Raw genomic sequence first — 14,973 nt, forward strand, 5'->3', positions numbered from 1 at the left:
ATCTTCACAGCTGCTAAGCAAGGTGATATGTTGCATGAAATATTACACATCTCCTTTTGGTATCGCCAATCCTTAATGGACAGGAAACTGTTTGTTTGGAGTGAGGATAGAGCCCTTACAGTAGATTTGTGGAAATCTGGGAGGGTGGTGGGGGACAGATGAGAATATTAGTGTCTTGTATATATTTGTGTGCAGGCAGTGTTCTCTGCTATGCTGTGCAATCCAGCAAGAGGAGATGTAGGATAAACAGCCTGTGGCAGACATTTTTTGTTAGCTTTATGTTTCTTTTTCATTGTTTGTTTCTGCCCTTGGACAGGAAAGGTTTTCAAAAATACTTGTTCAACTGTCACAAGCTTATTATCAATGTTATCTAATTATTTATGTAGAAGCTTTCACATAATATTAATTTTCCCTTAGAAGCTTATTGTATTCACATGGCAAGAAACTGAACTTGCCTGGTGAGTTCCATTTAAATCAATTTGTTTTAAATGACAGAAGATTACAAATGTTCTAATTTTGGCTTAATAGCTTACTTGAATTCTTGATAAATGATTTTCTGACTGTTTAGGCCAAAGAAATACAAGCCGCTTAAAATCTAGTTTTATTTAAGTTAGCTATGAGAAACTTGGTCTACACTTGAAACATCTGTATTGAAAAGCCCTGAGACAGTCAGAATGGTTTTCCCATCCCCTGTGTGGTCAGTCCCTGGCTTACATGCTTATTTGTAATCTCTTTATTTGCATTAATCACTGAAAAGTCAGGCTCCCTGTCTTTTGTGAAAACATCTTGACTGCTTCTTCCTGTCAGGTCACACTTCTGTTTCTAGTGTTCAAATTATTTTTTGATTCTGTAATACTGAGTTTTGTGTCAATGTGAGGAAGTTACAACAGTAGCTTCTCAGAAAAAAAAAACACCTCAGCCTCCACTATAACTGTCCTTCTTCTTTAGGAAATTGAACTTTAAATGTGTCTAAGTGACAGACCGAGTTTTGTGTCTACACAGACTTACAGTGTGTCATTTAAACCTAGGAATATTCATTAGGATGGAAAAGATAAACTACCTTGCTGCAAAGGCATAGCTTACTCTTAAGTTACCAGATTGGGCTGTTTTCGTGTTTTTCTTCTGTTTGGCAGATCTGGCTCTCTAATTGAGTAAGATGTACATGTTCTGGGATAAACAAGGAGGAAAGAAAACACACAGAACATATAGGGATCCAAGGAACATACAGGGATCTCCTTTTCTCCTGTTCTCAGTCCAGCTTCCACAAAACCTCCTATAGTAAGCTTCCCCATTATCCCTCCTTACACTGAAAGTACCTTACTGCATGTCCTCCTATTTCTTCTCCTCTAAAAGCAAATTAACTTTATATGCATGTGAGTTTTAACTCCTTGTAGAGTCGCTGAGTGCTAAGGATGAGAAATCCCTTCTATCTCACCCAGTATCTGCTGCACAACCCAATATGGTGTTTTGGCAGAAGCTTGCTTGACCAGCTGTTTTCATCTGGCATTGCTCATACCTCATATCATCCAGGATAAGTGCTAAGAAAGAATTATTGATATTTTGACACTGAAGGTCAGGACCATTGATTAGGCACTGCAAGATAAACAAATCAGCTTCTAAGCTGGAGCAATGATTTTGAAGGAAACTGATGCCCTAGCTGTGTCCTGTTGTTGGAACAAAAAGAGACACGAGAGATATGTTTTATTTTTCAGTAACACAGGCAACACAACTGCCTTCACTGGATAGTGTTTTTAATTTAGCGTCCAAAATAGCATATGAGTCCAGGAATCTCTGTTACCTAGCTTGAAACAATCAGTATGTTGTTCATCTGCCATGCTTTATGACAAAAAATGCTCAGCACAAAGAGTCCCCTATTGTCTTCTCCAAGGTATGAGATAAAGTCGTAAGAATGTATTTTGGAAAAATTGACCTAGCAAATATTTTAATGCAAAACAAGAACAAATGCAAAGCAACTTGAGATTAGTTCTTTTGAGACTGTAGGAAGGATTCAGAGATCTGACTCAGTGTGAAAATGAGTAGTTGAGTAAATCCAAGTTGATAGAATTTTGGTAGGTAAAGTTCAAATACTCAAATATTTTGCTTTATGACAGAAAAGGATATTTAAAACAGAAGAAGAGCAAACAAATTCAAACTGTGAATAAAAATGTTCTAGTCCATTGCCTAAAAGTAAATCAAGAATTTAACAACAAAATAAATTGAGAGGACTGTAACAATTTCAGTATATTTGCTAAAGCAAATACTGAAAACTCTGCACTTCCAAGTAGAAGCTCCCAAGTAAAAGACTTTGTAATTTCATCCCTGAAATTACAGAGGATGCTCATGGCAGTGTGTCCCTCAACACCACAAAAATCAAGTGGAAAACTAGTGAAGCTTAAGCTACAGATGGCAAAGCTGAACAAGCTTATAAGTGTCACTGAATCAGATCAGTCCTTTGGTTGTGCAAAGATTACTGGTTCAATGGCCTTTGAGAGACCACAGTTATTGCTGAAATGCTTTTTAAATGGAGGGCTTTCTCCAGGATCCAATGGGTAGTTACATACCTTGTATGGAACAAATTACTACAATCTAAGAATAAAGAACTTAGTCCTGCTCCCAATGAATCAATACTAAAGCATTGCTTAAAACATGACTCCACAATGTGAAAATGTTATTTCACAAATGAGGACTGACTTCACCCTTACATGCGTGGTCTTCTGAAGATTCAGGGATTTAGGGCTATAATATGTCTTTAGTTTATTACAAATGTTCACCAGAATGCATTTCTTAAAATTATGAAGAGTGATACTCACCCAATGTCAGTATCCTATTCTATGCTTATTTTATGCTTTTTTTCCAAGAGATGCTACTGTGTTTAAGGATTGCCCCTGTGTCCTGTTAAACCTTAAAGCTAAGATACAGTTCTACAGTGGGAAGGAAAAAAAAAAAAAAAGGTGTGAGGTTTAGGCCCATATGCTGAGCAGTTTTGCATTCTATGCAGGGGCACTCCTTAACTCCATACCAGTGCCAGTTTACAAGAGAGACAATCAAAAATAACCAGGATTGGTAGCAGTGAATGGAAGAGTTTCAAAAATTGCATCACCCTGTGCAGCATAATGAATGCATGCTTCCAAGTTTTTGGTGTAGTTACTGTTATTATGAGCAAATGAGTCAATAAATACTACACAGCAAACAAACTGGAAAATACCATGTAGGCACCACACTGAAGGTGTTACCAAGCCTACTAGAAGAGTACATACTAAATAATGCTCTAACAACTTTTGAATGCCTGTTTTTACCCACATGAAACTTGTCAGTCAGCATTTAACCTCAAATATGCAACTGAGGTGTTGTCCAGAAGATTAAACAGTTAGAAGTGACAGTAATCCTTCTGCAATCTCTAGAATAGACCTCAACACAAAGGAATTGTTTTGAAAAGCTCCTCCTAAATTATGGTCATAACCCAAATGGTCAGACAGATGGTTTGGAGTAGTTAGGCCAAGAAAACCGCCAGCAGTGTTTTCACAAAATAAATCCTAATGTGTCTTCTGTAATTCAAAGAGATCGGTGTCAATTTTGGCAGATGGGCAACTGAGAGTCTTACAGCTTCTTTACATTTTGTTTTACTATCTCATGAGTGACTTGTATTTTCCATGGCAGCATTGATGTTTACGCAAATCAATGATCTTGGATGTTTTTATTAATCTTCATGAACTCAGACGAACACTGTGAATTATGCATAACATTTCAAGTCTCCTGCTCTGCAATGTCTTGGCACTGAGTCATGTATGAATAATCCCATTTTGTGTAGTAGTTTCAGTTCATCTCTATTATTCTTTGCATTTTGCCACAGCCATTCTTGTCCATCACTCCACATTACTCTTTCAAATTTATTTTTCCATGGATAAAACCTCCTAGTTTTCAGGATAAGATAGCTGAAGATATTTGAGCTGTTCTTGTTGGGTGTTGAGCAAGAAAAAACCACAACAACCTCAGTGAGTCATGTTTTCTCACAGACAAAAAAATACTCTAGTACAATACTCTAGGGAATTACGTACAGACATACATAATTTGCCTACAAAAGTGAGAAAATATTTTCTTTGAATTGAAAACATACATTTAGTCCCCACTGGAATCAACATTTCAGTCACTGGCAGAATGTGCCAAGGCAAAGTGGATCCATTATTCCTGTTCTGTAGATTTCAAAATTGTCTGTGCATTTGGAAAAAACACTTAACATTTCAGACTCTTAACAGTGCCAGGTTTTGTACCTGAAACTTCCTTCCTGTATTGTAGGTTGTCTTTGTTAGCTGGTGTAAAAGCTTCTGGGACTGTGGACTTGTGGCACTGGATGATGTATCATTGAGCCTGGGAAGCTGCCAGGCTGCTGGTAAGACCATATGTATTTGTCATCCAACAGCTGCTATCCTTTTGGGAAGAGCTCATCATACACCTTCATTTTCCAAGCCTATCCTACAGCTGCCTTCGTCCTGTTGTGGTTTCTTGTCTTTTATTTTTTTTTTTTTTTCCAATAAGTATGGCATAAATCTTATTTTTGCAAAGTAGCAAACATTCAGCAAGGACCAGTTTTTGCTCACAGGGGTACCAGCTAACTCCTAATAAATTTCAGTGACTCCAGAGCAGCTCTATATAGGTGAATGGTCCTTTAAGGGCATTAAAGTAAACCCACAGTTCAACTGAGTGAAGAGTAGTTTTCAAATGATCTTCAAGAAGCCAGAAATGGACGCCAAAGCAGTAGTTTTCAAAACACAGCATTTTTTTTTTAGGCAAGAAATACAGTTGTGGAAGGCCAAGACACAGCCGCACCTGAGCTGCAGTTCTTTGATGAAGACAGAGAAAAGCAGTCCAAGACTCCCACTGTAGTGGAAAAACTGGACGGTTTTCAGCAAAACTTTACCCTCTGATATACACAGGCCAACCTCTCTGAACTAACCAAACTCCATCTTTTGTGGCTTTGTGAGGTTTGACAATACAAAAATTGTACCCTAATTTAAAAAAAAAAACCAAAGACATTCTCATGAGGCAGGCACAGTCTACAATCCCGTTCTTCTTTGGAATAAAGCCATGCCTTTGCAATGATCCTAATAGCTTTTTAATGACCTCTTCTGATTGGATTTTATGCATTAAGGCTAACAAAACAGAAAGAAGTCACATGTACAAAACAAGATGCCATTTTTCTAAGCTATTTCCAGCAGTTGTCTGTTTTGCCTTGCTGTAATTTCTAAGTAATTGGAAAAGGAACCAAAGGTGCAGAACTGGTATCTGGGTGTATAGTCATGCCACGGCTTGTCTCTGATGGCAGCAAAACAAATGCCTGAAAAATGCCCCAGTGATATCAGGCTTCCTCCTCTTCAAAAGGTGGAAGCAGCTCAAAATGTCTACTTCTGAATGACAAATTAAGATTACCTGACAAAAGCTTCCTGGCATGCACCTGAATTATATCACCTTTTGTATGATCTAATAGAATTGAAATAATGAAAATACACTAGTAATTGCAGCTCTGTGGTCTGTTGTAGGCTGCAGTAGAGTGTGGTGCCAAAGGAACAGAGGAGAGCTAAATGTGGCATTGATTTCAGTTCACAGAAACTCCAGTCTTTGACAAGGCTCATTTATTATGCATGTTATACATATTTATTATGCTGCTTGGGGTGCCAAAATAGTGAAGAAAATTACACTGGTAATGCTATAACAGAGCCTGTTACGGAATCATAGAAGGTTGTTAAGGTTAGAAAAGACCTCTAAGAGCATTGAATCCGACCATTAAAACCAAAAGACTTCATAAGATCATCTAGTCCAAACCACTGTTGTCAAGACTAATAAACTGTTTTAAAGAATACTAGGACTAGTGAATCCTATTCACTAAGCTAGACTAGGGCACAGATTTTCCCAAAGATGTGAAGAGAATTAAATTAAATTTTATGCGACAGTTTGAAGGCAGCTTATATAAGCTTGTGACTATCGTAAGCATTGCCAGGTAGCTGTAATTGATGTCAGCAGGTGAGAAAATGTAATACATTACTTATGTAATCTCTCCATATATCAGTCTAATGTATTTGAAGTTTTAAACTATATCCTCTCCTTACAGATTTGTTGCTGCCCACTCCTGGAGAATGCACTTTTGAAAAAGATGAGTGTGTGTTTACCCAGAAGAAGAGAGGTCGTGGGAGCTGGCACAGGAAGAGGGGTCCAACTCCCACTTCTTACACTGGGCCGAAAGGAGACCACACTACTGGGGTAGGTGAGTTAAGTTCCACATTGAAATTTCAGAACAGATATTGACAGTTAATAAAAAATATTAGTTAAATATTTTAAATGATAACTCGGAAGATAGAGAAAGCTGTTACTCTTCTATTCAGAAAAGTTACTAATCAAATGAAGTAAGCACATTCTGCAGGGAACTCATGAGTGGTTTTGAGAATATGACATTTGATCTGAATTATCTCTAGGACATGTGGATAATTTGGTTGTCATGTCGCAAAGTAGCCTTTTCCTTAGGAGATAAAAGAGGATGACTGTCCAGATTCCACAGAAGAAGCTCCTTCCAAATTCCCAGTTTATATGAATATTCCCTGAAACTGACTTTAGACCTATTTTCAGTTAATGTGGATCATTAAGTAGTCTGAGAAGTGAGACTGATACCTTGACTTGAAACTGAGAGCCTTTTAAGCCTGGCCTGTGAATGATTATTCCTTAGTTCATTTCTTAACAGCAAGCTGTGCAAGGGGTTGGGATTCTTCTGTATGAACCCCTTTGGGTTCAAACTTAAAAGAAAACATGAAGAATAAAAGAGATCCCACAAGCTCTTTATCTTGAAAATGTGCTCCACAAGCTCGCCAGTGCAAGTTCAAGTATTTAAGTAGGTAGGACCCCCATTAGCATGAGTGCACAGAAAACTGCATCACCACCAACCACAGCTTAAAGCATACCCTCAGATGTACTTGCAGCTATCTCGGAATTCCAAGGAATCAATCTCTATCCGAGTGCAATTCCTGGTGTAACAGCAGCTGTAGTGTAACAGCAGCTGTAGTGTATTGTTCCTTTGTATTCTTTTCTTGGCTATGTATTTCAACAGATATAACCAAGTGTAAAGGGCTCAGACCATGAATTAGTGAAAGGAAAATTCATGCCCCTCATTCCATCACTAAGATATCACCAGCTGGAGCAAATTGAGGTGTGTGAGAAGGCTGAGGAGCATCCCCACATCCCATCTGCTGCATAAATCAACTGTTCTGTTTTGAGATGCTCTGCCAGAAGACAATGAACTCAGATAATGCAGGAACTCTTCACGCAGTCCCAATGTTCCCTTTTTCTGGTCTGTCCCTTCACCTGCCTGTCTGTCACCACAAGTCCTGGGGGTGAGATTGCCTTCAGAGGGAGTGGGAATTCCCAAGGATCAGTGAGACAGGTGGAAGGCTGAGAGCAACAACAGCAGCCAGTGGATGCTTGAGAGCCTCTTTTGATACTCAAGAGTCCTATTTTCTGTGCAAACCCCTAGTGAAGACATCCCCTCTAAGCCAGGTTGTAGTTTGGTGGCAAGCAGCAGTCAAGAGAGAAGGTGAAAATGAAGGTTATCTACAGCTGTAGATCCCTAATTCATACAGTGTATTGGAGAATTCCCAAGCTGGTTTGTACCAAACCTAGTGCAATATAATATAATGAGTATATTGAGCATAATGAACATTCCAACACAGTATATCCTACTTTGCTAATGTTTACTTATATATCTTTTTAAGGATACTACATGTATATAGAGGCATCTAACATGGTCTATGGACAGAGAGCATACCTAGTTTCAAGATCACTAAGAGGAACATCTGGAAAACAGTGCCTGACATTTTTCTATCATATGTATGGAGCTGGGACTGGATTGTTAAGTGTTTATCTAAAAAAGGAAGGGGATGATGAAGAAATACCTTTGTGGAGGAGGACAGGGGAACAAAGTATCTCATGGCTAAGGGGACTGATAGAATATGAAAGTGATAGAAACTACCAGGTAAGAAAAACAAGCAAGAAGCAGTCAAATTGGAATACTGAAGTGAACTATGTACTAGAATCCAAGTTTTGTATTGTTAAAAAAAAAAAAAAAAAACCTAAAATGTTTAAATATAGGTGGCATTGAATGGATACCTGAAGAACATGAACTAATGTAATGTTTTACAAATGAACTTAGGGAGGGATTAAAGACATGAATAGGTTGCAAGTAGGAAAATAGTTATGAATTCAACATTTTTTAACATATATAGATGCTATTTTAAAGTATTTAAATTTAAATGCCATCGTTTTTGTCAGTAGTGGAAGGGCCTTTTCAAGATCATTTATGTAATTTCTTTTCCTTCGGTTGTCTGTAGCCCTGTCCAGATTTGACACAGCTACTGAGCTGTGATGAAATGGCAGCTGCTTGTAGGGTGGTCTTTCTAAGGGGGCACCAAGGAGAAGGGATGATGCAAAGCCAGAGGTCTGGCTAAGGAGAAGGGAAAACGAAAGGGAGAGGAAAGGAGAGGGGAAGGGAGGGCAGAGGCGGGGGTAAAGGGTATCCTTGAATAGGTTGCATGGATATTATATTTTTCAGTCCTTCCACCATTTGGATTCATGAAAATTTTACTTTACAGATTATTTTTGAGGCAATCCGCGGTGTGTCAATAAGAAGTGACACTGCTATTGATGATATTCTGTTCCAGGCAGGACCTTGTTTGGGTAAGTTTCAAGATACTTTGTAAGAGACACCTGAAATTCACAGTGCTTGTTTGTAGGTGGGTGAGTGATATTTCCCTTGAGTCTCCATTCGAATTTAATAACAGGCTGCTGGGTTAGTGCAGAACTTTTACCCTCTAATAGGATGTGAGATCATCCTCAGAATCTCAACTACTAAAGTGGCTGTAGACTTTTTAAAAACCACATGAAAGTACTATTTAAATTCAGCATGCTAATTAAATTCTGTAAGTATTCTTATGTATGACAAAAATAAAAATAATTACAGTATTTCTTCATTCTTTGTATTCCAGAAGTGGAAGAAATTCAATTCTCATCAGGCTATCCTGACAGCTTAAATGAAATTGAGTATTAAATACAGTCTGCTGAAAGGAATGAAGCATATTGAAGAATTGTATGTGAGAAACTGCACAAACTGCCTATTTAAAAATATTTTTTAAGTAAATACTGGACTGGTTTGAATACACACCAATACATAGGAAGAACTTGGAGCACTCATGTTCCTCGCCTTTTCAATGAAATTATTGACTCAGGGCTTCTTAGACCATACCTTTTTGATATTATTTCCTCTTTTGCATGAGGCATCAGTTATTACCTAAAGGCTTCCCATTTTACACAGATCATTAATTTTTAATTTTTTAAACATTTCTGGTATATAAGTAAAAAGAGGAAATTCAAGTTGCACAATTGAAGTCCAATATTGCGTTATCTTAAATCTGCATTCAGTGAATGTTTTGTGTTGGGGATAGAATGGATTTTTATTAAGAAAATTATAAATGTTTTGAAATAACAAAGAAAATAGTGTTAACTACTAGTATTATCCTACAGGTTAAGTGCAATTATTCTCAATGACAAATCTCTCTGGGAAACTTAATACTCTGCTGGCCATTTTTTGTGATAGTGTATTATTTTACTATAACAAATATATTTGTCAATAACAAACTCACTTCTAGTGTTCAGTATAATTCAGCATAAGATGCTGGCCTGTGGAATTATATGAAATGAAACACTTTAAAGCCATATGTTTTCTGGGATGAGAGTCTTGTTGGTTTTTTTTGGAGTTTTTTTATTAAACAAGTTTGTACACTCACAGAGAATGCACTTACACTTTGCCCACAACCACAAATGTCTTGCATTTATATTAATAGGAAACTGAATTCATGTCTTGTTATTTTTTTAAGGTTTTATGTATTTGTGTGTAAGGGGTTTTTTCCAAATTTGCTATAACTTCCTAATAAAATGTTAAGTTTGATTATCATCTTATTGCTCTGCTCTAGATTTCATACTAATCAGTGTAAGGAGAAAGAACTGAACCTAATAAAGTAGCCTGAATTCATTATTTTGAACATGAAGAGAATGAAATGTGTGGATCCCATCACCTAAGAAGGCTAACAAAAAGTAATCTGAACTGCTGCAGGAAGATATGTACTGAGTGGTAGAAATTATTCTTACAGCCACCATATCCTGGTCCTTTCAGAACTAAGAATATGCTTTTCCTAACAGCCTGTAAGGATCAACAGCACCTGGGATGATCTAGGCCCTTGCATCTTTTGTACATTTTCATTTTGGTGACAGAAACAATTGAAGAGATTGTTCAGTGTACTACATTCAATACCCATGTATTTATTTAACCACACAGATAGAAGCAATTTTTTGTTTCCTAGAGACTGAGGAAGAGCCAAAAGGAATTGATATCTTATCTGCCTCTGCTAGGTACCTACAGTCTCCCTAGTCAGGTGCTTATATACACATCGCTCTTGCTATTATTCAAAAATGAAAGCAAACAGAAATAATGGACTGTTTCCTATGCATCAACATGATTTTGCAGTTGTTCTGTAAAGTGCATGTTTTGGTATCAATACTCAGCTCAAATTATCTAAGCAGAAAACAAGTGAAGATAAAGTGGTTAAAATAATCAGGCTTGGTGGTTCTCTGTATGTAAATGAAATGAAGCATGAAGTACAACTATTAGGCTCCTGTCTCTAAAGATTTATATAACTGCCTCACTCCATCAGATTTAGGCTGATAAAATAAAAACCTAAATGAAGGACTCTAACCTGCTCTCCACTGAGTGATTTCTAGGGACCTCACTGCTACAGTAATTTTATCAATATCACTGAAGGAAACACTTATCCACAAGGTGTGAAGCATTGTCCTGATGAGGGGAAGGAGAGAAGGGGGGAGGCAAAAAAAGAGTGGGGAGAAACTCACCAAAAAAACACCTAAGTTCTTTCTTAAGTAGGGAACATCACCTTTGCAATCATTTTTGTGGCAGGAATTAAAGCACAGATGGAAAATTTGAAAGGTGGCTTTAATTTACTTCAGTGTCTGATGAGTATCAGTTAAGAGAATAAGAAATTCAGAGACTAGTAAAAGAATGGCTACAGAACATTTGAAAACTGGGTATGGTGCATTAAGATTTCTCCACCGGCAAACTTCAGTTTTATGGTGAGGTGAAAAAATATTCCATCAGCTCTGTCCACATGGGAAACTCCTCATGGAATTAATTTCTGTCCTGGACCAATATTTATTTACTGTTTTTTCTTTTCTTCACTGCTGCATTATGTGCACCAGGACCACAGTGTGGCAAAGAACAGTTCTGAGACTTGCCATACCAGGCCTGTTTAATGTGTGAAAAATTCTTCAAAAGCTACTGAAGGCTTTACAAGGAATTGCTTTGATCCCAGATGGGTCACAATTTGTAAAATGGACATGAAAAAAACCTTGAAAAGCAACTATAATGCCCCAGGTGGGAATGGGCTTGTATTTGATTGCTGTAAATGTAATTTTGTGATGGACTGGAACTCAGCTTGTCCATTTGTGATTGGATAATTGGGCAAACATAACACTGAGATCAGTGTAAAGCCCTTTTATTGTCTTTCTGTTGAATACTGTCCTTATGTTTAATATTGGTTTTATTCTTTAAATATTGTCCCATTAGTTTTCATTTTATTATTATCCTTATTAATTTCCAAAAAGAGGGGCAAGTTCAGATATTGTTTACCAACAGAAATCCAAAATAACAACTGTTATAAAATGTCACTGTTACTTTGTCTTTATAAAGTAAATGAAATGGTATTCTGACTATGGTGTCACAACAAAATAAACCTAACATAAACTTAACTTTACAATCATGACTATTAAGAAAGACAGCTCGAGCCAAGCACTAAAAGACCTGGCACGTTGCCCACCTGGATGTGAGCAGAGCACGCCGGTGTGACTGCCCTCACTGAGGAGACCCACAGCTCCCAAGGAGCAGCAGCGTAAGGGCAAAGCCCGGAGAGAGCACACTCCTCTTGCAACGTGACAGACACACCGAGTCCCGTTGTGCCTCTCATGTTTTGAACAAGAAAAAACCTGACACTCATCCCACCTCAAAGAAAAGATGAGCTGTCTGTTGTGGTGCATTGCCCGGCCACACTCCCCAGTCTGGGCCCCTCAGGAATTCTCCTTGGGCCTCAGCCTTGATTCATGGCTCCTGGGCTCACCCTGGAGCTGACCAGAAACACCCAGGAACTTCTGCTGCCAAACCAGCCCCTCTTGTCTGACAGGCAGTCTTGGAATGTTATTTACCTGAACCATTACCCTGTATCATGGAATCACAGAATTGTTAGGGTTGGAAGGGAGCTCTCGAGATGGATCTATTCCAGACTGCGCTACCAAGGCAGGGTCACCAACCGCAAGTGACACTGCAAGGTGTCCAAGTGGGCTTTGAATGCCTCCAGAGAGGAGACCACAACCGCCAGGCGAAGGCTGGTACAGTGCTCTGCCACCCTCACTGGAAAGAAGCTCTTCTCATGTTGAGGGAAGCTCTTGAGCTTCATTTTATGGCCACTGCTCCTCGTCCTGTCGCAGGACATCACTGAAAAGAGTCCAGCAACCTCCTCTTGGCAACCGCCTATGAGACAGTTGTATGCATCAATGAGATTCCCTCTCAGTCTTCTCCAAGAAGCACGCCCAGCTGCTCATAACGCCGCACACGTACTCAGGGGCAGCGGCGCTGAACGGACCGCACGGGCGGCGGAACGCACGGGCAGCGGAACGCACGGGCAGCGGAACGCGGGGCGCGGCGCTGGGCGCGGTACCGACCCCAGCCCGGCCCCGCGCAAGGCGCTGCCGCCACCGCCCCAGCAACAAGGACCGCCCCCCCACGCCGCACCAGCCAATGGGCGCCGGCGCCTCCGGCCAATGAGGAGCTTCAGGGCGGCTCAGTCGCGCCCCCTCGCGTAACCGGGCCGAGCGCGCGGCGCGGTCTCGGCCCCAAGGGAGAAGGAGGGGTGGTGTGGGGGAGGAACATGGCGGCGGCGCGGGAAAAGGGGAAAGCTGTGAAGCGCGCTGAGTCCAAGTACCCCTTCGTACTGGGCTCCATCGTCAGGATCTTTATGAAGAACTTCTTGTGAGTGAGCGGGGGGCTTTTCTCCCCACTTGAGCGTCCGCGGCCTGCTCCTTCCGCCCCGCCGTAGAGGGGCCGAAGCAGCGGAGCTGGGTCACGCGGGTACCGAGGGCTGGAGGGGGCGAGTGCGGGAAGCGGTATTCATGGAAGGTGGTGTCTTGCTTGGAGTGGGGAGACACTGCTGTGTGGGTTACAAGTCCCAGGGATTGTCGGCGCTGTGTCGCTTCCCTGATGGGCGCGTTCCCAGGTGCCGGCCAGCCTTGCCCGCAGGTGATGGCTGGCTCCTGTCGGCCGTGCAGCCTCTGCGTGCTCGTTGTCTCTCAGGCAGGTGGCTGCCAAGCACTGGATAGCGGGAGACTGCAGAAGGTGCTCGTAGGGCGGTGGGGATAGGCCTTGAGACTCATTAGGATGAAGTGTCCGTGGGCTTTGCACGTGTTTTTTCCAGCTGCTGTGCGCTGCGAATACCATTATTTTTGGACGTATTTGGACCAGCAGAAGTGGTCGGACAATTTTCTTACGTCTCCATGCGAGCCTTGAAAATCTTCCGTAGTGTAGTGCATGAGTCACGTGTTAGATGTTAATTGAATCCTCAGAGGCAGTAGTTAAATTCTCATTAAGGGTTCATTCTCTTGGACAAGTGCATGGTTGTGTTGCCATGGTCTGTGTTGCCGTTAACTGCTTTGTACTCCTCCTTTTGTGGTACTGTTTCAGCTCTCTGTGTTTGGCACAATGCAGGAACAGAATGATTCATCAAAGGATTCTTTATAAATTTAGGGTGTTAACTTGATACGAGTTTGCATGGGTGGGTTTGGTCTCTTCCTACAGTTACTACTGCAGTACGCTTTCTGGAAGCACCTGATGAAAGATGTCTGATGCAGTTAGGAAAAAAAACGAACACTGGGGATGAGCTGATACGGTAACTCCAGAAAGCTACTGCATGACCTGTTTTCTATCTTCTTTTTGATGCATCAAATAAAATGAGACTCCAGTAAGTTCATTTAAAAAGTTACCATCATATTGCTGGATTTTATTTGTCATAGTCACTGATTTTAAAGAAAGTTCTGGTGAGTACTCTGGCTGGTGGGAATGTATGTCATGGTGTTTCATTGAAATGTTAGTTTTCACGCTTGAGACTTTCTTACAAAACGGTATTTCACGACTGAGTCTATATTAGGTAATTTTATCTGTTTAATAAAATAATGAAATGTTTCTAAGCAAGTTCCTTTCTTTTTTTTAAGGTAATAGAGTGTTAAAATTCAAAAACTCGCTTTACTTTCCAGAACATACACTGTCTGTGAAGTACGCCCAGGGCCCAACCTGAACGTGGTCGTAGGTGCTAATGGCACAGGCAAGTCAAGCATTGTTTGTGCCATTTGCCTGGGACTGGCTGGAAAACCTGCTTTCTTAGGCCGAGCTGATAAGGTAATTATGGGCTTTTGTAATTTTCATAGTTAATCTGAATTTCATTCAGGGCGCTGTCTAGCAGAGGATAGGGGGAAAGACTCTCTTCCTTGATTTGCTTTACTGTTATAAAAAGACATCTGAATTGAAGAGTAACCTGGTCCAGAGGCAGAGGGGGGTTATTTTAATTAACTACGTGTTGTCTTGTATAAATTATTAAATGGAAACACCTAAATTCTAGGTGTAGGACAGTCTGAGATGACTAGAGGTTTTATTTGAAGATGGCTAAGCATCCACCATGGGGTAGAAAAATGCCACTTAATGGCCTAAATATTTGATAAGAAGTACCAACTAAATGAGAAATAGACAAAGTCTAAAATAAATTCCAAAATACATAGTACCTCTAGAAATAACGTACTCCTAATGTGTCTTGAAAATTCAGCTGAAAGCAT

General features: G+C 40.1%; 2 protein-coding genes across 5 annotated transcripts in view; both read left to right on the forward strand.

Annotated features, from left to right (window-relative positions):
• Positions 1-10,816, forward strand: part of MAMDC2 (MAM domain containing 2) — a 56,788-nt gene extending 45,972 nt beyond the window's left edge. Inside the window, exons 10-14 of one of the 2 annotated variants that reach the window (XM_041458449.1) lie at positions 4,294-4,387; positions 6,104-6,256; positions 7,752-8,011; positions 8,628-8,712; positions 9,021-10,816. In XM_041458449.1, coding sequence (XP_041314383.1) covers positions 4,294-4,387; positions 6,104-6,256; positions 7,752-8,011; positions 8,628-8,712; positions 9,021-9,082 — 654 coding nt within the window. In that variant the 3' untranslated portion in view covers positions 9,083-10,816. Of the gene's footprint in view, positions 1-4,293; positions 4,388-6,103; positions 6,257-7,751; positions 8,012-8,627; positions 8,713-9,020 lie in introns of those variants that run through there. The other variant, XM_041458450.1, reaches the window with a different exon arrangement.
• A 2,201-nt stretch (positions 10,817-13,017) lies between these two features.
• SMC5 (structural maintenance of chromosomes 5) overlaps positions 13,018-14,973 on the forward strand; it is a 43,149-nt gene continuing 41,193 nt past the window's right edge. For all 3 annotated transcript variants that reach the window (XM_041458440.1, XM_041458441.1, XM_041458442.1), the window contains exons 1-2: positions 13,018-13,123; positions 14,401-14,542. In XM_041458440.1, coding sequence (XP_041314374.1) covers positions 13,023-13,123; positions 14,401-14,542 — 243 coding nt within the window. In that variant the 5' untranslated portion in view covers positions 13,018-13,022. The remainder of the gene's footprint in view (positions 13,124-14,400; positions 14,543-14,973) is intronic.

The sequence above is a fragment of the Pyrgilauda ruficollis genome, unplaced genomic scaffold (assembly GCF_017590135.1).
Source record: "Pyrgilauda ruficollis isolate IOZ18807 unplaced genomic scaffold, ASM1759013v1 scaffold128, whole genome shotgun sequence".
NCBI lineage: Eukaryota > Metazoa > Chordata > Aves > Passeriformes > Passeridae > Pyrgilauda > Pyrgilauda ruficollis.